This window comes from Mirounga leonina, unplaced genomic scaffold (genome assembly GCF_011800145.1).
Source record: "Mirounga leonina isolate KUSES-001 unplaced genomic scaffold, KU_Mleo_1.0 Mir_168, whole genome shotgun sequence".
Lineage (NCBI taxonomy): Eukaryota > Metazoa > Chordata > Mammalia > Carnivora > Phocidae > Mirounga > Mirounga leonina.
The window spans coordinates 31,221,913-31,245,730 of record NW_023270426.1 but is presented as its reverse complement, the minus strand read 5'-3'; the positions used below and the strand labels follow the sequence as shown (position 1 = coordinate 31,245,730).

At 38.5% G+C, this 23,818-nt stretch overlaps 2 protein-coding genes across 4 annotated transcripts in view; one reads left to right on the top strand and one right to left on the bottom strand.

Moving 5' to 3' along the window:
- Positions 1–23,818, top strand: part of CDC20B (cell division cycle 20B) — a 42,289-nt gene that overhangs the window by 214 nt on the left and 18,257 nt on the right. The window contains exons 2-4 of the mRNA XM_035015057.1: positions 319–381; positions 15,938–16,166; positions 17,130–17,260. Coding sequence (XP_034870948.1) covers positions 319–381; positions 15,938–16,166; positions 17,130–17,260 — 423 coding nt within the window. The remainder of the gene's footprint in view (positions 1–318; positions 382–15,937; positions 16,167–17,129; positions 17,261–23,818) is intronic.
- On the bottom strand, positions 272–11,099 carry GPX8 (glutathione peroxidase 8 (putative)). 3 transcript variants are annotated; one of them, XM_035014419.1, is made up of 4 exons: positions 10,873–11,099; positions 10,057–10,321; positions 6,679–6,850; positions 272–470 (listed from the first exon to the last, which is right to left on the bottom strand). In XM_035014419.1, exons 1-3 carry the CDS (start codon positions 11,074–11,076, stop codon positions 6,687–6,689), a joined length of 633 nt encoding a protein of 210 aa, XP_034870310.1. In that variant the 5' UTR covers positions 11,077–11,099; the 3' UTR covers positions 272–470; positions 6,679–6,686. The 3 variants fall into 3 exon arrangements, with proteins under 3 accessions (XP_034870310.1, XP_034870309.1, XP_034870311.1); XM_035014418.1 differs by lacking the exon at positions 272–470 and having other exon boundaries at positions 6,060–6,850; XM_035014420.1 differs by lacking the exon at positions 272–470 and having other exon boundaries at positions 6,494–6,850; positions 10,057–10,318.

Below are 23,818 nucleotides of genomic sequence, written 5' to 3'. Positions count from 1 at the left end.
TGCAGTTGGACAAGCTGAGGACCTAGAAACATTCCACGTAACATTATGATTTTTAAAAATAGTTTTTCTCGGGGCGCCTGGGTGGCTCAGTCGTTAAGCGGCTGCCTTTGGTTCAGGTCATGATCCCAGGGCCCTGGGATCAAGCCCCGCATCGGGCTCCCTGCTCGGCGGGAAGCCTGCTTCTCGCTCTCCCACTCCCCCTGCTTGTGTTCCCTCTCTCGATGTGTCTCTTTCTGTCAAATAAATAAATTTAAAAAATCTTAAAAAAATAAAAATAAAAATAGTTTTTCTCTCCATATGTTTTTTATATTTTCGAAGGAGAATGTCATGCGGGTGCTCGCCAAAGACCTGAAACAGAAGAGAAGTCCAGGTTCTCCCAGGGTGAGCGTCTGGTGCTTGCTTTAGTTCTCTTAATTCTGATCTTGAACAAGATAATTCTTCCTAAAGAAGGTATTTGTTGGAAGTATGGCCTGGTATGAGGATATGAAAATTAAAAAAATCAATCTCTTAAGATATCACTAACTACAGAGTCTAACTATACACTCCCCTCACCCCCCATTTCTGTAAGAAATTGAAGATCCCTGACAATGGTAATAATTTGTATATCACTGGTGCTTTCTAGTTTTGGCCTCAACAGAAAAGGATGAAGCATGGATGTGTCAGGTAGGCAGTGCATTGCTAGCTGGCTGTTAGAATTTTATTTTAACAGTGGCTGGTTGCATTTGCCACTGTTACATTTAAAAGCTTGCCCCACCCCCCAAAAAAGAAATGGAAATGGTGCCATCTTGTGGACAATAGGAGAAGTGGCATAATCGATGGTCTGTCCTTCCGGTTAGCAGTTTGAAGTTGATCCAATGTAGTACTTTTTCTCCTTGAAAGTCTGAAGCCAAAGGCCAGAGCTACTCTTGTAATCAGTGTAAAGAGAAAACAAATCTAGATGAGTTTTTCTTTTTTCCCACATAAACAGCCCTCATATGCTTTAAATCTCTCATAATCACCCTTCACCTTGCCCTCTCTCTCGAAATTGTTCTTATTCCTTTAAACTTTACTCATGGATTCTATTTTCAAACCCATCAATATTTTTTCTTAATCTTCTTTAAATTTTTCAATATTTCAGTGGTGACACAACAAACACAGAATGGCCCTTTCAGAATGCAATGACTAATGTTATTTATAGTGGGAGACAATGAATGACAATTTTAAGTCCTTAAATTCCCTAAATACTTTAATATTGATTTTTCCCCTCCAAAATAGCAGCAGTTTTGTTTTTTGCCCAGCTTATGTATTGCCATGACTACTCCTAAATATTTTGCTGTCTAATACAGACAACTGGTCTTTGGATCAGTAAATAGAAGTAATTGGAAAAGCTACAGTTAAGTGTAACTTTTGTTAATTCGCATATACCGTGATACCATATTTTGATATCCAAGCATTTACTTTAAAATAGCTAAGTGCAAGTATTCTGAAAGTTTTCCTCTTTAAGTTTTTGAGGAGATTTAAAAATAATGTTTTTATATTTTATGACAGTTTTGGAGGAACAAGTTTTGTTTAAAGTTTTCTTTTATGTGACTATTAAGATTACAGTTCTGCCATTGTTTCACATTGCAAATGTAGCTTCAGTGACGTCACGAGCCATTACAAGCTGCAGTGACCTGAGTCAGGTAGGCAGTGTATTGTTAGCTGGCTGCTTTGGGTCAATTTGGCAGCCACAACTACCCTGCCACTTGCTTCTGGATAAATTCTTCTCATTAACAAGCTGCACTAGTTACCTGTGTGTGATGGGTTGGCAGTGTATTGTTAGCTGGTTGAATGTATGAATGGCATCAGCTAACATACAACTGCTATCTTATTGCATATACAATGGACATCAGCGTATAATTAGTTCTGTAATTAGTGTGTGTGTGTGTGTGCATGCATGTGTTTATTTTTTGCTATGAACCAGGGCACTAGTTACCGTAATACTTGTAATTGCTATTCCGTTACTCAATAATAATACAATACACAGCTTTATAAATGGTGAAGAAACCAATACAATTAATTCTTAAAAAATTTCCCAGCTAATGTTTTTGGAGGCCTGGGTACACAGTATGAAAGTATTTGTGAAATTATGTATTTATTTTTAATACAAAATTTAGGATACAATGACAATGTGAAATGGAAAGCTTAAAATGTTTCTCTAAGTTTTCAACTAAATCTTTAGTATTCTCTCTAATCAGTTTCTTAATATGACATTAGAGCAGGTCTCTATAACCATGTGTATGTACCAGCTGAAAGGAGAGTTGAGGTAACTTTCAAGATGAGACAGTCAACTCAAACATTTTCACTTGCAATATCAAGAAAATTGGAACTTTTGGGGGTGGGGATGGGGTTGAATCGTTTGGAGGATTTGCCTCAATTATTCACTTCATTTTCTGTGAAGTCACAGACTCATAAAATATTTGGAGGACAGCATGAGATTTAGCTTGTGAAGTGGGAAGAATTGATTGTACAGTATGCTTTTAAATGTATTCTGATTCCTTTGGAGGCCATTTTGGTCCATGCAACAGTGTCAGGTACGTGCTGGGTCCCAGACGTACAGTGACATACATGTCCTCATGTGGACATTTGCAGCAGGTTCATGGAACTGACTTTGGTGGTGTGGCCCATTATTATATTCTAAGTGAGATGTGAGAAATATATTACCGTTTACTGTACTGAACTATAAATTATTGATATAACAATTTTTATTCTTACCTTATTTAAGTTTAAACATTTAAACCATGGGAGATAGATGCCTATAATTGGGTTCTTTATGCATTTTGCTACTTTCATGTCTCATTCTCTTTTCACTGTTGCCCATTATCATTCTATTTCCAGAATTTTTTTGTTTAAGGATCCCTTCCGTGTAGATACTGTTTTCATCTTGTTTTTTTCTTAAAAGGTTAAATTTCAATGTGTTATTTTTTATGGAAAGTCTCTGACATGTTGATAAAAATAAAACCTACTTAATTTAGAAGGCTTGGCCTTTGTATTTTAATTTTTTTAAATTAAAGAACAAGACATAAAATGCCAACATTTATACTCAATAAACAATACATATTTAAAGCTGTTCTTCCTTTCCATATTATTGAGATGATGAGAAAGGAGGGAAAGAATGGAATGCAATAAAGAGAAATTAAGATCAGTGTTTCCATAGGAGTAAGAGGGAAAGAGAGAGATCCACACTTGGGGCTTCAAAGCTACTCTTCATTCATTCCCCCCAAGTGTTAACAGATCAGCAAGAGGAGGGAAGAGAAGAGTGGGGAACAGTGTGGTGTGTTAGTTTCTAGGTGTGACAGTTAAATTAGAATTTTATTATTCCACGGGAAAGATGAAATCCAGGTAAGGAATAAACATGGACCAAGTGTCCCCATATTGTTTACATGCAGACATACCATTTTTCTTTCAAAGAAACACCATGAATGAACACAGTATTTTATACAGGGACCACTGAGGACTTTTAAGCTTGTTAAGGTCACCTTCTGAAACAGTTAGTGTATTGAAACACACAAAAAACAGTTTTTGTTTTTCTTCTGAGGCTTTGTCTACATTTCTTTCTTTTTACTCTAGTATTTTCCTACTTGAGGTTACCTGTAGGCAATCCAGTTAAGTCATTATATTTTACTGTGATTATATAGCATATTGTTAGCATATTTCAGTAACTGTACATCCACATTTTCATATAACCTACCTAAACAGTATATTTATAATAAAAATAAATAATATACAGTAAGTTTTCACTCTAGATTTTTTCTCTTTGGGGATCCTTATGGTAACCTAATCAAGTCTGATTTTTAAGAATTTTGGTGTCCTGGAGCCCACTTACAGTGGTTTGTAAGAACTGATTGTTAGATTTTCCGAAATTCGGCATGCCAGTTATTAAACCATTGGTAGATGGAAGTTGGCCATGTGGGAGCATTTATACCATGGAAATTGGCAAGTGCTGCAAATTGGGACCCCTCCTCCAGAGAGGTGATGGTTATTTATCAGCCACCTCTGGGTAGATGCCATATATACCATAATTACTAGGAATCATATGCATATTATGGATGCGCTATAATTATCAAGCATTTTCAAAAATGAAGTCTGACTCTCAGGGTGTATCTCAGGCAAATTCATATTTATTCCAGTCTCCAACACTGCGGCTATATGTGCCATGAGATGAAGATTAGGAGTTAGAATGAAGGACTCCTTCCCACGTTCTGGATAAACCAAACTTCAAGCCAATGAATTACCACACTGAAGTGCATTTGATTTTGTCCCTTCATCATAAGGGCAACTGAATGCCCTCCGATGTGATAGTGATGCCAGCTACTTTCTGTCATACTCCTCAGCTGACACAGCAGTCCATGTCTCAGGCTTTTGGATGCCAAGACAGGGAAGATATGTTCAATTCAAGAAAGCTACAATTTTTTCCTCTGTATGTGCATACCTGGTGGAATTCACATAAGACATTGGAGTTACGGGCAGCAGGACATCAGCAAATGGCTCCATACCCTCTTTTAGCACAGAGAGCCTAGTTGTGACAGAATCTTGGACACACACTTTCCAATCCCCAGCTGCCTTCCCTGCATACCCAAAGGCCAAGGGGAGAGAATCAAGCACTGACCGTAGTGGAGACTGTAGGTTGAATAAAGCGACCAGGATTGGAGATCTATAACCGAGAACCCACTTTATATGGCTTTGGAGGACTAGTGACTTTGGGCAGGAGGGACATCTCAACTGCATTCACCAGGACAGTGCTGGTCGGTCCCCATGCAGCTCCATCACCAACTGACAGTGGGGAGTCTGCGTGGCCTGTGTAGGGCTGCCGTATACACTTCCGCTCATACCCCTAATGTGAGCACATAAAACTCTGTAGCAGGCCTGCGGCACTTGTCCTAAGTGGGGGTATATGGCAAGAGTGCTCTGGGAGCAACACTTGGAGAGTTTGCCCTGAACAAAAGTTTGCTTAGAGGCTCAGAATTCAAACTGCTTCTGTGCTCTTGGGGCAAAATTGCAAAGGACAGATAGGCTTGTGCGGGGGCTTCTATTCAAAAACAATTCAGATGGGTACTGATTCTGTTCCTGATCACTGAAGACACCTTGCTAAGCATGGTCCTTGACTCATAGAGCTGGAAGGGGCTCTTTGTTCAGTCCGACCTCAATTTATGGGTGAGCAAATCTAAAAGTAGTCAAGTGACTTGCCCAAAGTCATACGGCTGGTGAGGGGTACAAGCAGGTTTGCTGACACAGTCACCTGCCATTCTTGAAGCTATCCTTGTAAATCTTCTTGACCTCTAATAGAAACTGTACCCCCAACTGTGGGTGGCTGGACACATACTTTGAAAGAGAAGGTGTTCGGGGAAATTTTTCTGCTTTGTCCAAGAACTTTAAACACGTACACAGAACTACATATGAGGTGGCATTACTGATTTCACCATATAAAAGCATCCTCACTTGCATTAATCAGGTCAGAATTTGGGAGCCAACTCATGGCTTTTGAGATTGGGTCTTCCTTCTTAGCCAAATTTTACAGGATTGCCTTTTCCCTTTTTTTTTCTTTTGCCCTAGTCTTCCTCTTGACTTCATGAAATGAATATCTATTTCATGGGGCAATAATTAGCCTTCACCAACTTGGCAGGTTGCTTTGTTAGCCAATAATTACAAGACTGACAAAACATAAAGGTTATGACTTCGGGAGAAAAAGCATGTTGTGACTCTATCGAAGGGTTCAGTGACTGCTGATGTTTAAGGCTGGTGTGACTGCAAACCACCCCCGTTTACATTCAGACCTTTGATGAGTCTGAGTTGATTCTTACTATTTCAGCTATCAGAATGATGTGGCATGGAATTCTTTCCACATGGCTCGTCTAGCCTGACTATATGAGCAACCAAAATTAATATATCAAGACTTGAGCTAAATCACCAAACACTCCCTTTTTCTTACACTTAGGATTTTCATTCAGAAATAAAGACTGTATTTCAACTACTAATATTCTATTTATAAAATTTGAGTTGCTTTTGGAAAATAATAGAGAAATACTGAAAGTGATGAAGGCTTTTTCAAATGTTAGGATAGTGTCATTTATCAGTGACTATTTGGGCAGATATAATAAAACATACTATGAACCTGTACTTAAAAAAAACAAAACCAAAAAAACCTAAAGAAACAAAATCCTGTACATGAAACAGAAGTATATAGGGATTTGAATCTCTCTATTTCACATTTTTCAATGTTTATTTTGTATTTTATTACATAAAAATAGCCATTTATAGTTAGTTACTCCCGAAATTTCAGTCATATACAGTGTCTTGAATTCAAACAGTGGTCTAGTGTGTTGGCATTTCCATCAAGTACAATCCTGGAAAATGTCAAGGTGAACAACAGGATATTAAAGCACATTGGTGACTCTGTATTCTGAATTACTTAGTGTGGTCAGATGAAATATTTAATATATTGTATTTTGATTCTTTAGCTACTCTTTATTTTTGCTTTAGGTAACATCTCTGACCTGGGGACATTCATTACCACTCACTGGCAACGTATCCTAAAAACAAAACACCCCATCCTTCAGGGCCACATTTAATTGTCAGAGTCTTTAAGATGAGACACCCTCCCCCGCCCCCACGCCCCACCGGACATGTCTATATTCCGACTACTGCATCTGAATGACTCACTGCCATGTTCACAGGTCCTCTTTCTTTCTTATGATCATTTGTCTAATCAGAGCTGCTATCTCAGGCCTGATGACTTCAATGGGTTCCTCTGGCCTCCAGGACTTCACAACTTGGCCCTCAGGGTTGACCAGATACTTCCAGAAATTCCACCTCGGTTCCTTCTTTGAAGAATCTGAAATACCAGAATATATTTTCATGAGCATAATTTTATTCTTTTGCTAAGGTAGTCATTTCTATTAGTATCTGTGTAAGTGACAACTTTAGAATCAAATTCTAGGAATGTCAAAAACAAAACAAAAAACAAAACACCCAAACAAAGCAAAACTCAAGCTTTGAGTAACCATATTTCTGTATATTTGGTGACTTCACTGATGATTCTACTGATTGGGAATCACAAAACAAAGGGTTTATTTTGGATCTTTGATCTAAACAACAAAAAATTTACCTTCTCACTCAAAACTTTGTTTCCTAACATTTTAAAAGATAAAATGATGTTCTAATGGTCCTTGGTAATGGCATGTATGGAATTCTTTTCATATTAAATGTTATCTATGGTTTTAATATTGTTACATGTTATGTAGACAAAAATGGAAAGGAATTCTTTATCATATTTTTTAAGTGTTTATTTAATTTCAGTTAACATATAATGTTAAATCATATTACTTTGAGAAATTATGCTGTCCTTTTGATACATCTTAATTTATGTAAGAAATGTAGATTTTTTTCCACTTACACTATCCAGAATTGATGTGCATTATTGACTAACATGAGAAAAAAATATAAATAACTTGTCTACTATGTACCTAGTAATCTGTGCTCATTGCTCTAAATGGATCCTTTCATTTAATCTTTACAGCAACCCTGTAAGGTGGGTATTATTATTAACCCCATTTTGCAGATGAGAAAAATGGAGTCCTAGACTCGAGGTCTCACGGCTAGTGAGAGGTAGGACCAGGACTGATACACAGACCTTCCTACTCCTGTGGACAAGCCAACAGATTTTAGGAGGATGATGACAAATTCGTTTTTGTATAGGAGGGGATTCAGGTGTAAGTGGGACATCCAGTCAGAGGAGCCAGAATATATGGCTTTGGAGCTGAGGAGAGAGAGAACTCACTCAAGGAAAGGGGATAGAATAAGAAGAGCGCCAGTGGATTGTGGCAGGATCCTGAGGATCAGCGAGTTAAGGGTTGATGGAAAGGAGGAACCTGAAAGGAAGAAAGAGGGGGCCAGAGTGGCAATGTCACTGGTAACCCGTGAGGTTCAGGAGATCCTGGCAAGAAGCCAGATGCAGTGATCTAAGAAGGGAACTGAGACAGGGAAACAGATAACAAGTGTTAACTATTTTTTCAGAAATAGTGATTAAGTAAGTAGAAGGAACACACTGCCTAGAGATTTAAGGTGTGCAATACTTTGCTTTGTGCTGAGAAAAAGAGCCAGTGAAAGAGCATAGGTTAAAAATAAGAAATAAAAGGTAGCCTGATTACTTAAATGTGTTTTACTTTGTGCACCATGCCAAGCAGTTAAATTTATTTCATTATTAGAGAAAAATACTTCTGATTAGAGCAAACATCAGTGACTCAGTGTGAGCATCATACTACTACATTAAAGCCATCTTAAAATCATTTTGAAAAGTTGCCCCCCCCCGTTTTTAAAAGATTTTATTTATTTGACAGAGAGAGACACAGTGAGAGAGGGAACACAAGCAGAGGGAGTGGGAGAGGGAGAAGCAGGCTTCCCGCGGAGCAGGGAGCCCGATGCGGGGCTCTATCCCAGGACCCTGGGATCATGACCTGAGCCGAAGGCAGGCGTCTAACGACTGAGCCACCCAGGTGCCCTGATCTCAGAGTCTTTGTCTCTGGAGCTTCACCTAACTTCAGTGCCACCTTAAATCACTGTGACTTTTTTTGATTACATGGGGTAGGTGGAGTTTCAGGAGCTTTTTTTAGTGATAAAGGGGAAGAACTTAGGAGCTATGATGCCCATATACTTGGCTGCTAGAATTGAAAATGATTACAAGGACATGTGCTCTGGCTTTTCTTTCCTCAGTGTATCCTGGAAATAAAAGGAATGAAGACATCACTCTGGTTGCTATGCAGGGTATTAAGCATTATATTAATTTTCCCTAGAAACTAAATATAATGTTTTTAAAAGATTCCGATTTCACACTTAAATTTTATAGAACATCATTAGCCGACTTACTGGGCTGGAAGCTTGATTTTCTGACTGAGGGCCATAGTTTTATCCAAACTCAAATTATCTTTGAAAATAGGACTGAGGATATCATCTGCATAAGTCAGATGAGAGGACATTAGCTGAATATCTTTTAGAATAGTGTTTGGCATGGTGTAAGCAGCATATAAATACTTTACTTTTACTATTAATACACTTAATCCTCCAAACAATCTTAGGAAGTAGGTACTATTGATAGTCTCATTTCACAAATGAGGAAGGCACAGAGGAGTTAAGTCACGTACCTGAAGCCACACAGCAAAAGCAACAGAGCAGGGGTTTGAAGCCAGAGACTGGAGCTAAAACCTATGCCCTTAGTCACTATATCTCACTACAGTTATGCTAACCGGCCCTGGAAAATATTTTATTTTTTTAAAGATTTTATTTATCTGACAGAAAGACAGAGAGAGAGAGAGAGCACAAGTAGGCAGAGCGGCAGGCAGAGGGAGAGGGAAAAGGCTCTCGCTGAGCAGGGAGCTTGGCGCAGGGGCTCGAACCCAGGATCCTGGGATCATGACCTGAGCCGAAGGCAGCCGCTTAACTGACTGAGCCATCCAGGCGTGCCCTCCTGGAAAATCTTTAAACAGATTTCTGTAGCTAGCCTAATTTTAGAAATAGCCTAATATCACCCTCCTCCAAAAAAAATCCTTATATTCTGTTTTGAATTTTAGCAAAAGCCTGGTAAACTAAGATATCATTCATCCTTGAAGATAATATCTCAGACAAGTAAGGCAACATAAAATTAACCACAAAGATCTGTCTAACTGATAATGCCTAGCAATATTCATGAGACATGGATAGCTTTAGTAATGGAGAGGGACATTTCCCCAAGAGCTATTTTGTGAAGCTATTTTGTGAAGATAGCCGTGACCACACTTCAAGTAAATTCTTCAGGAAAATGATCACAAGGAATAAAATACATTGGAGTAGACTCATTTTGCCATTCAAGAAGTTAAAACATTGATTTCAGGGAAGCATAACTTCTAGAAAATTACAAGAGATGAGATTCTGGCTCTTTGATAGTTTTATCAAGCTTTCCCACTAAGACATTTCAAATGAAATAGAAGACTATGATCCTGGTCTCTTTGTTTTAAACATGAAAAGCAATTAAAAACATTAAATTGGCGAGGCAAGGTAGATATTTACCAACAAGAAATCTAAATGCAGGGTCTGCTTCAGATCCTAGGATCTTAATCTTGTGGAAGATGGGGAATGTCACTCCGTAGTTATTTCTTGCAAAAGATACTACTTCCTTGCTTGGGCGGGGCTCCGATTCTCCGAACTGATTGCATGGAAAGGCCAAGACGCTGAAGTGAAATGGTCCAAACTCTTTGTGCAGTTCCTGCAGTGCTAAGTAATTTCTGTCTGTGAGTTGGCAGTCACTAGCCACGTTTACAACTAGCGCAACCTCCCGGAAAAAGAAAAAAAAATCCAACCGGAAAGTGAAGCAAAGAAAAGATTAAAAAAGAATTCTGCAAGTAGTTAAAATCCTAAACCATTTTGAAGCAGATAGTTATTTCATATTTTTAGACCTACCCAATTTTACTGAAAATAATAACCTGGACGCGTGAATTAAGACTCTGAAAGATCACCACCATTAAAAAAAAGCATCAGATACAACAGTTTGTTTTTAAATAAAAGATGATAAGAACATCGATAAGTGCTTTTTAATGTTGCTAGATTATGGAATTAGTATTTCTTAATGTCTCCATATTCCCATTACTAACTAAGAATTTCCTAAACAACTTAAAGTATTAATTCAGCACGCCTCTGAAGACAGGACAGTCAGAGTTTGTCAATTAGAAGCAGATACACTATGAGAACTCTGATGGCGAGATACACTAATAACATTACTTTGAAGACTAAATTATAACTTACGACCCTTTAACAATGAAAAATTGAGTCCATTAAACAGAGAACATGAACAAACAATAGAAAAAAAAATCAGAAGATGCAACTTACTTTGCCTTTAAACTTTTCCAGAGAAACTGTTCTTCCTTTTGCATCTTTCACTTCAAAGGTATAAAAGCTGTTGATTTTAGGTTTTAGGAATTTTAGTTGTAGAAGAAATAGCATTACTGTGCATAGAACCATAGACAGTAAAACTGCAAATACCTTTGCTTTCGACCCTGAACATCTTAAAGGGTACGCTGTAAGAGGCTCCATTTTGGATGATTCTAGAGGGAAGTCTCAGCAGGCTGGAATTTGAGGAGGAGCTGAAACTTGACACTGGCTCAGTTTAACGGAAAACCAAGAAGGACAGACTAGCTTCTTTCCCTGCTAAGGAATAGAAAGACCCTTCTCAGATGGGGAAAGGAGTGAAACTCCTGGATAAAATAAAGAGTGCTAAAGAATATCAATGTATTTATGATGCCCATTGCAATCTTTGCTAGAAAAATCAGGACTTTTTTGATAGTTCTTTAACATTCTCCTGACAAAATATTTCACCAGAAGATGGTGCCCTTGTAGGGCACAAGCTGTGGATTGAGCCCTCCCAGTAACTGGTTAAATGTAGGGGAGTGGGTAAGCACCACTGAGGAATAGTTCAGAGGGTAGATTAAATGTGGTCTATTAATACGATGTATATAGCCTGAAGGAATTGAATGTTATACGTACGCATTAAACTTGCTACATGAGTTCTAGGAATTTACAGTGGAAACGGCAGAGAAATACGTGAAGGGGCTGCTTGTGCTGACTTCATCTAATTAAGGCAGTGCCAGGTGAATATAGCAAAAATAAACAGATCAAACACAATGAAGGCTTAAAAAACCCCTCCTCTACGGTAAAGCAAACTATAGTCCAGTGTTTTTCAAATTTTTGATCATGACCCCCAGTAAGAAATGCACTTTACAATTTAACTCAGTACGCAGACATACATAACTGAGAAGTTTCATTAAACAATACTTCCCCTTTGACTGTTGGTAGTTTTTTTTTTTAACTAACCAGACCTAAAATTGTAATGCTTAAAAAAAAGTCATCTCATTATGCTATTGATTCATATTTTGGTGGTGAGTATCTAATACTGCCAGTCGTTTTCACTGCATACATATGGTAGTTTTTTTTTTTTTTAAAGATTTTATTTATTTATCTGAGACAGAATGAGAGAGACAGAGAGCACATGAGAGGGGTGAGGGTCAGAGGGAGAAGCAGGCTCCCCGCTGAGCAGGGAGCCCGATGCGGGACTCGATCACCGGGACTCGATCACCGGGACTCGATCCCGGGACTCCAGGATCATGACCTGAGCCGAAGGCAATCGCTTAACCAACTGAGCCACCCAGGTGCCCACGCCTATGGTAGTTTTAAAACAGCCTGGTTCTGACCCATGACAATGATTTAATGGGCTGCAACCTGTAGACAGAAAAAAAAACTGAACTCTATAATAAATCAGGAATTTAACAATTAAATTAGACAATTCTACCAAGAAAGCAAAAACAAACAAGGAAATCCCCCAAACCCACCTCTCCTTGGGTGCTTCATCTAGTTATTTCTTCTTCTTTTTCTCCTTTTTTTTTTTTTGTCTTTGTTTTTCCCGCGGCTGTCGCCTCTTATAGGAGGCCTAACTTCACTGTTGAAAATTTCAGGGGTATGAATGGACGGGAAATTAAGGGCTGCAGTCCTTGGGTCACCTTAGCCTCTTCCCTAAGACACACAGCAAGTTTCAAATGCAGGTGCTTCATTCTATTTGGCCTGAATTTTGGGGTCGTGGTGTGATTAGAGAAAATGCTAGGAAAAAGTGCACGGAAGGATCTGAAAAACTGTGGGTGTGCCCTTTCCCTTCAGGATTAGATCTTTAGCACTTTAGAGGATGTGCTCAGGAAGCTACAGCTCAGCTTCTGGGCCCTGCGTCTGTGGTGTGTGCTCTTGGGGGTAGATGAGCTGAACCCACGGCTTAGCCATGTACGACCTGTCAGAGACTGATAAGCCATGTCATTCCCACTCTCTTGGAGCCTGGTAAGGATGGATACAATAGAAAAGTCTCTTCCAGTACACATAATTTCTGGTAAAGAACAAAAGTGTACACAAAACCCATTGTATCACCTCTTAACTATGATAGTATTAGTTGGGTGCTCTCTGGCTGAATTACTAAAAAAGTCAAACTTTATATGACACCTGGACTTAAATTCTCTGACCCTGCTGCTTGAAGCGCCCAGTCTTGTCCTAGAGAGCAATACAAAGTGAATATTTCTTTGTTTCATACATTGGCTTCCTTTAAATATTTGAAGACAGTTCCTTATGGGTCTTATTCCTCTAGATTAAATATCCTCGGTGCCCTCACTCCGTTCATGTCTTGCTCCATTGCTGTGTTCCCTGACCTCGAATCACTGCAGTCCCTTTCCTCTAAATGAACTCAGGTTTAGAATCCTGGCTGGCTCACCTTACAGGACAGGTCCAAGCCTGGACACAGTTCTCCAGATGGGTTCTGACCAGCACAGAGACAACTGGGTTTCCCTCGCTCTTGTTTTGGACATTGTTTTTCCCGTAATGAGACCTAAAATTGTAATGCTTAAAAAAAAGTCATCTCATTATGCTATTGATTCATATTTTGGTGGTGAGTATCTTAATACTGCCAGTCGTTTTCACTGCATATCAGCTCTCTCTCACGTGCAATGAAAAATAATCATTCTTGCATTAGGATTCTCTAGAGGAAAGAAAACAATAGAATATAAGTAAATATATATACATGAGGTTATGGAGGCTGAAAAGTCCCACAGTCTGCAGGCTATAAGCTGGAGAACAGGAAAGCTGGTGGTTTAATTCAATCTGAGTCCAAAATCCTGAGGCCTGGGGAGCAGCTGGTGTAAATCAAGGAGTACGAAGGTCTGACAAACCAGGAGCTCTGATGTATGAGGGCAGGAGAAAATGGATGTCCTAGTTCAGGAAGAGAGAAAATATGCCCTTCCTTTGCCTTTTTGTGCCATTTGGGCCTCCAGTGGATTTGATGAAGCCCACCCACAGTGGTGAGGGTGGATCTCTTTACTCAGCCTACTGAATCAAATGCTCATCTCCACTAGAAACACCCTCCCAGCCACACCCAGAAACAATGTTTTACCAGCTCTCTGGGCAGCCCTTAGTCCAGTCAAGTTGACACATAGAATTAACCATTGCAATTATTTGGATATCACGGACTGCCTAACCCAGTTTGGAACGGGGAGGAAGGGAAGGTCAGAGACACCTTCCTGACGTGATGGCTGATCCCAGCTGTGAAGGTGGGCTAGAAGTTACCCTGGCAGAGAATTGGGGAAGAGCACCCAGGTGAGGAGACAGTATAGAGGATGTGACAGGAGATGAGCCAGGGAAACATGCACCTGCTGAGACAGTGTAAGATTGTTGGTGTGAAATTTCTTGATCATTTTTCTTAGCTGAGATGTCATTTATGAATAAATAAATAATTATATTATGTATAACATGTATATGTACATACATAAACACAATTGGCTTGTCCATTTCTTTGCTGATGGTCATTTGTGTTATCTCTACCTTCTGGCTATTGTGAATAATACTACCATGAACATGCATGTACCTGCGTTTGAGTTTGAGTACCTGTTTTCATTTCCCTTGGGTCTATACCTAGCAGTGACATTGTTCAATCATACAGTAATTCTAGGCTTAATTTTCTGAGGAATTGCCGACTGTTTTCCACAGTAGTACCACTTTACATCCCCATAAACAATGTACAAAGTTTCAGAGTATGTACAAATGTACAGAGTATTGCCTTTTAAGGATGTCACATAGTCTATCTACTCAATTCTCCATTGGTAAATATTGAGTCCTTCCCATCTTTTCCCCCTATAAACATATATACTGCAGTAACACCCCCGTGTTCTCTGCTGAGTGTGGACTGTGGAGTCAGACAGATGAGATTAGGGTATGGCATCTCCAATGGACTCACTGTGTGGTGTTAAGCAATTCACTTAACCTCTAAACCTCAGTTTCTTCATTGGTAAAGTGGGAATAAATAACAGACCTGCTTCACAGGTGTTTCTGACGATTAAATATGAATGTGTGTAAACATTTGGCATATGGGTTCATATTGTGGTAAGCACTCAAAATATTTTGGTTTTGTTCATCTTTGCTCATATTTTTTAATTTCTTCCTTAAATTCTTAGCTGTGACGTTTCTGGGTCAGTAGAGGTTATACACATACTTGAAGGCTTTTGACACGTTACCAAATTGTCTTTTCCGAATACTAATTTATGCTCCACCAGCAATGTCAGTGTTTGTTTCTAGAACCTTCAACCCTGGGGCTTGTCATTTAAAAAAAATCACTGCTATCATCTTGTTACTGTTTTAAATTAGCATTTCTTTGATTATTAGTGAGGTTGAATATTTTGGGGGTATTTATATATCTCTTTTGTGAATTGTCTTTTTGGGTCCTATGCCCTATTTTTTTCTATTTGGTTTGAAAATTTGTCTAAATTTTTCTGAGTCCTTTACACAAAGATATTAATCTAACATGCCTGACATCTTATTAAAAATATAATATATTTCCAATTTGTCATTTGCATTTTAATTTCATGTAGATACATGACCTGGGTCACCATTATAGGATCTGTAAATACCAATCCTGGGGTTTCTCAGAGGGAATGGGATGAATGTTGAGCAACTTAGACCTCAGTTAGCTCATCTGTGAAATGAAAAGTTTGGACTAGAAAATTGCTGTTTATTTCCAGATTTGCAATTTTGTGATTTTGTATAAACATTTTGTCTGTTCAATATATAGGGTTATTTCAACTTCATATTTTATATTGATATGTAATTGTAATAACTGTAAACATAATTACTCTCTAAGCTGCCTTTATACGTCTTGAGACCCTTGAACAGAGGCTCTAAGTACACAAACATACACACACACATATACACATATTTATATATATAAAATAACATTCTCTCAGGTCACAAAAGCTAAAAATCTGATTTATAATTTGTTTTGTACTAGATGAGTTGTTTATAGTTCTCCTTTAAGGAATACCTACTTTTACATCATTGAGGCCACTATAAATTACAGCTTTTTTTTCTTGTTAAATAGACATTTGATGAAGTTAAGACTACATATTCTAGCTTCAAGAGCAACTTTGTGAAGAGGTTGTCTGCTGAGGTTCCCATCGCCAGTAGCCCAGTTACCACCAGAGGGCGGCAAAGCCAAACCAGGGATCTGGCAGCCTGCTCCTTTGGGGAAGAGCTTTCAACCACTTACCTCCCAGAAGCTTCCGGATCCATGCTGAAGATAACACCTGAGAAAGAGACTCTGATTCTAGGTGAGGTAGTAGAAATTCCACAGGCCGTTTAAAAATTGTTAATGAAACAGATATTCCAGAGAGAATCTTTGTCTCGTAAAACTATCTAGTATCACATTCATCAAGTGCTTTCCTTTTCTTCTTCCTTTGAATAAGAAATTTCCAAGGTGGTGATGTGGGGGTGGGGGTGGGGTGGGTTGGGAAATGAAACAAAACAAAAGACAGTATGTTGTATTTTAGATGCATTTCTGAGAATCACAGTGGTATGTGGTTCCTTTTGTAAAGATTATAATTATATAAGATTTTTCAATGGTCCCTTGGCCCCTCTGATGAACAAGTGATATGAACATAAAAGATACTTAGTTTTAGAGGATGACATAACAGGGTTTTCTGTGCAGTTAAAAGTCTGGTAAAGGGCTTTCTCAATCTTGAGAAGAGGACAGATATGAATAATAATGATGAGAATAACATTGACTCTATTATTACTTTAACTTAGAAAGTATTTCACTGATGCCATCTCAAACTATCCTTACAGCATCTTTCTATAAAAGGAAGAGGGAGAGGCAAAATGATTAGGAAAGCAAGCATCCCACAATGATTTCCTGGCAGGATGATCATAGCCTGGGCAAACCAGACACCATTGCTCCATCATCTTAAACTCTGGAACTGTTTGTATCTATTCTTCAAATGTGCAAATATGTTCTTTCTGTGCAGAGATAAAGCATTTCTGCTGCTGTTGCAGTGGGAGTCAGGTCTTTAATCTTGGCATTTCCTACAGAGGCTACTGAGGCAGTGCTCACTTATGATCCTGGTGTTCTGGATAAGGCCCTGTGCTGACCCTCCCTCTTTTACCCACCTCTGCCAGGATTTTGGAGAGATGAGGGCCTATGTCTTCACATTCTATTGTGAAAGACACAGTGGTCAACCACCAACCAAAGTGATTATCTTATTTTGAAAAACAAAAGCTAAATGTTTTTCTTGCAGGGTCCTACCAAGAACCACTGAAGACACCCATCAAAAGGAGTTTTGAAACAAGTAACTCTGCTCTCCATTTTTGCAAGGCAGCTCATGCACTGGGCAGAGGCTGGAATGAAAACATTGCCTCAAAAGGCCAGGTAGGTAAAGAGAGAAAACTGACGATCTCATGTCCTGAGAAGCTCAGACAAATGAGTCCCAAATGTGAGGAAGGAACTGGCTTAGCCGCTCTTACAAGTCAGTAAGAAAATGATGGGTTCCTGACAGAAAAAAATGAGTGAGTGAAGGACATGAATAGGGGCACTTTGTAAAAGAAATATAATACCCAAAAAATATACAAGTTCAGTTAGTATCAATCAAAAAAGTGAAAATGAAACAGAAAAAAGGTAAAGATCCAGATGATATGATTCTATAGAGAAAACCCTAAAGACTCCATCAAAAGACTAACAGAACTGATAATAAATGAATTAAGTAAAGTGGCAGGATACAAAATAAGTATACAGAAATCTGTTGCATTTCTATATACTAATGATGAAGCATCAGAAAGAGAAATTAAACAATCCCATTTACAATTGCACCAAAAACAGTAAGATACCTAGGAATAAACTTAACCAGGGAAGTAAAAGGCCTGTATTTTGAAAACTATAAAACACTGATGAAAGAAATTAAAGATGACACAAACAAATAAAAAGATATTCCATGCTCATGGATTGGAAGAATAAATCTTGTCAAAATGTCAATATTACCCAAAGCAATTTCCAGATTTAATGCAACCCCTATCAAAAGATCAATAGCATTTTTCAGAGAACTAGAACAATCTTAAAATGTGTCTGGAACTACAAAGGAGGCAAGAATATGCAGTGGGAAAAACGAAGCCTTTTCAACAAATGGTGTTGGGAAAACTGGACAGCTACATGCAAAAGAATGAAACTGGACCACTTTCTTACACCATACACAAAATAACCACAAAATGGGTTAAAGACCCATTAAATGTGATTTCTGAAACCATAAAATTCCTAGAAGAAAACATAGGCAGTAATCTCTTTGACATCAGCTGTAGAAACATTTTTTTAACATATGTCTCCTCTGAGAGAGAAGAACCATATGGTCCTCTCATTTGATGCAGAAAAAGCATTTGACAAAATACAGCATTCTTTCCTGATTAAAACCCTTCAGAGTACAGGGATAGAGGGAACATTCCTCAAGTTCATAAAATCCACCTATGGAAAACCCACAGTGAATATCATTCTCAATGGGGAAAAGCTGAGAGCCTTTCCCTTAAGATCAGGAACACGTCAAGGATGCCCACTCTCGCCACTATTGTTCAACATAGTACTAGAAGTCCTAGCCACAGCAATCAGACAACAACAAGAAACAAAAGGCATCCAAATCGGCAAAGAAGAAGTCAAACTCTCTCTCTTTGCAGATGACATGATACTTTATGTGGAAAACCCAAAAGCCTCCACTCCCAAATTACTAGAACTCATATAGCAATTTAGTAATGTGGCAGGATACAAAATCAATGCACAGAAATCAGTTGCTTTCTTATACACTAACAATGTAATCTTAGAAAGAGAAATTAGAGAATCAATTCCATTTATAATAGCACCAAAACCCACAAGATAGCTTGGGATAAACCTAACCAAAGAGGTAAAGATCTATACTATAGAAACTACAGAACACTCATGAAAGAAATTGAAGAAGACACAAAAAGATGGAAAAACATTCCATGCTCATGGATCGGAAGAATAAACATTGTTAAAATGTCTGTGCTGCCCAGAGCAATCTACACCTTCAATGTCATCCTGATCAAAATTCCAATGGCATTTTTCAAAGTGCTGGAACAAACAATCCTAAAATTTGTATGGAATCAGAAAAGACCCCGAATCACCAAGGAAATGTTGAAAAAGAAAAACATAGCTGGGGACATCATGTTGTCTGATTTCAAGCTATATTACAAAGCTGTGATCACCAAGACAGCCTGGTACTGGCACAAAACCAGACATACAGACCAATGGAACAGAATAGAGAGCCCAGATATGGACCCTCAACTCTATGGTCAAATAATCTTCGACAAAGCAGGAAAAAATATGCAATGGAAAAAAGACAGTGTCTTCAATAAATGATGCTGGGAAAATTGGACAGCTATATACAGAAGAATGAAACTTGACCATTCTCTTACACCATACACAAAGTTAAACTCAAAATGGATGAAAGACCTCAATGTGAGATAGGAATCCATCAAAATCCTACTGGAGAACATAGGCAGTAACTTCTTCGACATCGGCCACAGCAGCTTCTTTCAAGACACTTCCCCAAAGGCAAGGGAAACACAAAGGAAAATGAACTTTTGGGACTTCATCAAGATAAAAAGCTTCTGCACAGCAGAGGAAGTAGTCAACAAAACAAAGAAGCAACCCACAGAATGGGAGAAGATATTTGCAAATGACACTACAGACAAAGTGCTGATTTCCAAGATCTATAAAGAACTTCTCAAACTCAACACCCAAAAAACAAATAATCAAGTCAATAAATGGGCAGAAGACATGAACAGACACTTCTCAAAAGAAGACATACAAATGGTTAACAGACACATGAAAAAAAGTCCATCATCATTAGCCATCAGGGAAATTCAAATCAAAACCACACTGGACCACACCAGTTAGTTCTAACCTTACACCAGTTAGAATGGCAAAAATTGACAAGGTAAGAAACAACAAATGTTGGAGAGGTTGTGGAGAAAGGGGAACCTTCTTACACTGTTGGTGGGAATGCAAGTTGGTACAGCCACTTTGGAAAACAGTGTGGAGGTGCCTCAGAAAATTAAAAATAGAGCTACCCTATGACCAGCAATTGCACTACTGGGTATTTACCCCAAAGACACAGATGTAGTGAAAAGAAGGGCCATATGCACCGCAATGTTCATAGCAGCAATGTCCACAATAGCCAAACTGTGGAAAGAGCCGAGATGCCCTTCAACAGATGAATGGATAAAGAAGATGTGGTCCATATATACAATGGAATATTACTCAGCCATCAGAAAGGATGAATACCCACCATTTGCATCGACATGGATGGAACTGGAGGGGATTATGCTAAGTGAAATAAGTCAAGCAGAGAAAGTCAATTATCATGATTTCACTTATTTGTGGAACATAAGGAATAGCATGGAGGACATTAAGAGAAGGAAGGGAGAAATGAAGGGGGGAAAATCGGAGGGGGAGATGAACCATGAGAGACTATGGACTCTGAGAAACAAACAGGGTTTTAGAGGGGAGAGGGGTGGGAGGGTGGGTTAGCCCGGTGATGGGTATCAAGGAGGGCATGTACTGCCTGGAGCACTGGGTGTTATATGCAAACAATGAATCATGGAACACTACATCCAAAACTAATGATGTACTCTATGGTGACTAACATAACATAATAAAACAAAATAAAATAAAATAAAGCATTCTTATTTCAAAGATAAAAAAAGGATATGTCTCCTCTGGCAAGGGAAACAAAAGCAAAATCAAATTACTGGGATTACACCAAAATAAAAGCTTTTGCATAGTGAAGGAAACCATCAACAAAATAAAAAGAAAATTCCAGAAAATTCACAATGTAGAGCATTGTGTAATGTACAGAATTGTTGAATCATTACATTGTACATCCGAAACTCTTATAAAACTGTATGTTAGGGCGCCTGGGTGGCTCAGTTGGTTAAGCGACTGCCTTCAGCTCAGGTCATGATCCTGGAGTCCCAGGATCGAGTCCCGCATCAGGCTCCCTGCTCGGCAGGGAGTCTGCTTCGTCCTCTGACCCTATCCCCTCTCATGTGTTCTCTCTCTCTCAAATAAATAAATAAAATCTTTAAAAAAAAACAAAACAAAACTGTATGTTAACTATATTTGAATTAAAAAATAAAGATTTTTTAAAAAAGGTAAGGATTAAAAATATAATGAAATTATACATATTATGGTATGCTTCCCCTCAGCCAAAAAACTTCTTGTATAATCATTTCCAACTATTTAGTGACTTGGTCTGCCCTCTGGGGTCTCTCAAGATAAGTTAAATTCTTCCTCTATAAGATGGTCTTTTTTTAAAAAAATATTTATTTATTTATTTTAGAGAGACAGAGAAAGTGTGAGCAGGGTGAGGGGCAGAGGGAGAGGAAGAGACAGAATCCCAAGCAGGCTCCCTGCTGAGCGCAGAGCCCTGTGGAGCTCGAGGCAGGGCTCTAGGTGGGGCTTCATCCCAGGACCCTGAGATCATGATCTGAGCCAAAATCAGGAGTCAGACAGACGCTCAACCTACTGAGCCACCCAGGCGCCCCTATAAGATGGTCTTTTAAACATTTCCCTTAAGTTTTTGTTATTTTTTGTTTGTTTGTTTCTTGACTAAGTTAATTTAGTTCCTTTAAGTATCTTATTTATTATGGTTTTAAGATCTTAGAGGAGTCTGATCTAAATCCTTGGGTACATTAAATATCACTAGCATGTTTTACGGGTTTATCAAATCCAATGAAGACCTTTTGAAGGAATCAAGGTTTCATTTAGAAAGCTTTAAACTAGGAAAGTCATAAGTTCTCAGCTTGGGCAAAGTTACCCATTTAGTATGTGCTTCCAGTGTTCTATATATCTTGCTAGAGGAACAATATTGTGAATATAAAATTTAATTATTTGAGATCATATGCAAATTGATCTCAAATAATTGAGATCTGAGGGCAGGTCTTTTGCCAAGTGCTTTACTGTTGGTTACGGGTCTGGAAGTGCAGATGGCCAGGGAGTTCTAGGTCATTAGGGGCATGTTGACCTTACGCCCAGGCCAGGTTATTAACACCACTGCCTTTCCACACTCTACGTCTTACAGACTGGAGTTTTTACTGCCTTGACCTCATGACTTCTTAGAGTCCCAGCATCACTGAAGAACCTGGGAAGGGGATAATGGACACTATCTCACTACTTTATATCAAGCATTTGTTGTCATGACCAGTTAGAAGTCAAACAGCATCAGGAGTGGTACAGATACGCTGTGAGGTCTTTCACAATGACAGGAAATGTGGGTCTTCAAGTGGTCCTCAGAGGTCCCACAGAGGGTGTTTCTACGACGAGGGCCTGCATAGCTGTGAAGATGTTCAAAATTATTATATATAGTCAGCTCTATGCCAAGTGGTTCATTAAAGTAATAAGTAGATCTTACTGAGGGAAGAGCACCCTTGGGTATGTGGAACAGAAGCGCCCTGTGCTGGGCAATGCCCTGGTCAGATTTGTGCCAACTATGGGATTCTGAAGAAGTGACTCTCTGAAGAGTTACATTGATTTTAGGAATGTTATTTTATATCAGTAGCTCCTAACTGGGTGTGATTTTGCTCCCCAGGGGACATTTGACAATGTCTGAACACATTTTTGATTATCACAAGCTAGGGGGAAGGCATCTAGTAGATAGAGTTTGAGATGCTTCTAAACCTCCTATAATGCACAGAACAATACCCACAACAATGAATTATCTGTTGCCAAATTCCAGTAGTGTTAAAAATGAGAAACCCTGCTTTATACTTCATTGTTATAAGTTGAATACCCAAAAATCCGTGATTCACTGACTGGCAATGATGTAATATCCGGGAAGAAAACCAAAATCTCAAAATGATGCCTGTGAGAGAGACCTTTGTATGAATTATGGTGATCCAATGATTGTTTTACATGTACAATTAGATATATTATCATGGAGAAAGAAAGGAATTGTCTCTGCTTTAACTATTCGCTAGAATGTTTTTATACCAGTAAGTACTTTTCTTTACACTTACTACTAATTTTCTTATCTGTTTTTGATTGATGTTGGGTCTAACAATGTCAGAAATGCTTTTTATGTACTAGACCAAAGAGACAGCAATCAGATTTTTGTGTTCATGGAAACTGAGGCAAGTTACTTAAGATCTCTGTGATTTGATGTTCCCATCTTAAAAAAATTTTAAATTATTTATTTTTTTACTTTTTAAAAAATTTTTTGATGTTCCCACTTCTGGTAGGTAAAGGGAAATGGAAAAGACCCTTAAGATGATGAGTTCAAACCTGACGTACTATAGATGAAGAAAATTAAGTTCCAGAGAAAATCTCAGTACAGACTGAAAGAACACCTCTAGGTTGAATGCCGAGAGGCTCCTCTTGAAAGAAATCTTCCTTAAAAAAGTAGCCTTACTAATGTTCAACTTTGTTATCTTGGGGATGTCTTTCAATTTCACAATGTACTAGAACTATCATGACATTTCAGTTCTTGCAGGCTTTGATGATATCGCTGGCCTTTAGTTGGTTTGTGGGCTAAAAGGATTTTTAGGCTATAAGAATAAAAGAAGATTTTATTCTAGCTGAGGAATACCTGCTCTATGGAGTTGTTGGGGACATTAGAAATAATACAAGTAAAATGCTCAGCACTGTGTTCACTACACAGTGGTTAGGTAGTAAATAATAACAGTTGTAGCATTGGGTTTGATAATGTGGAAACTTTGACCTTCCTAGTGAATTATCAGTTTTAACACTATATCATGCATAACATCTGAGATGTACATGTACATTTCTTTTTTTTTTTTAAAGATTTTATTTATTTTTTTGAGAGAGAGAATGAGAGAGAGCACATGAGATGGAGGAGGGTCAGAGGGAGAAGCAGACTCCCTGCTGAACAGGAAGCCCGATGCAGGACTCAATCCCGGGACTCGAGGATCA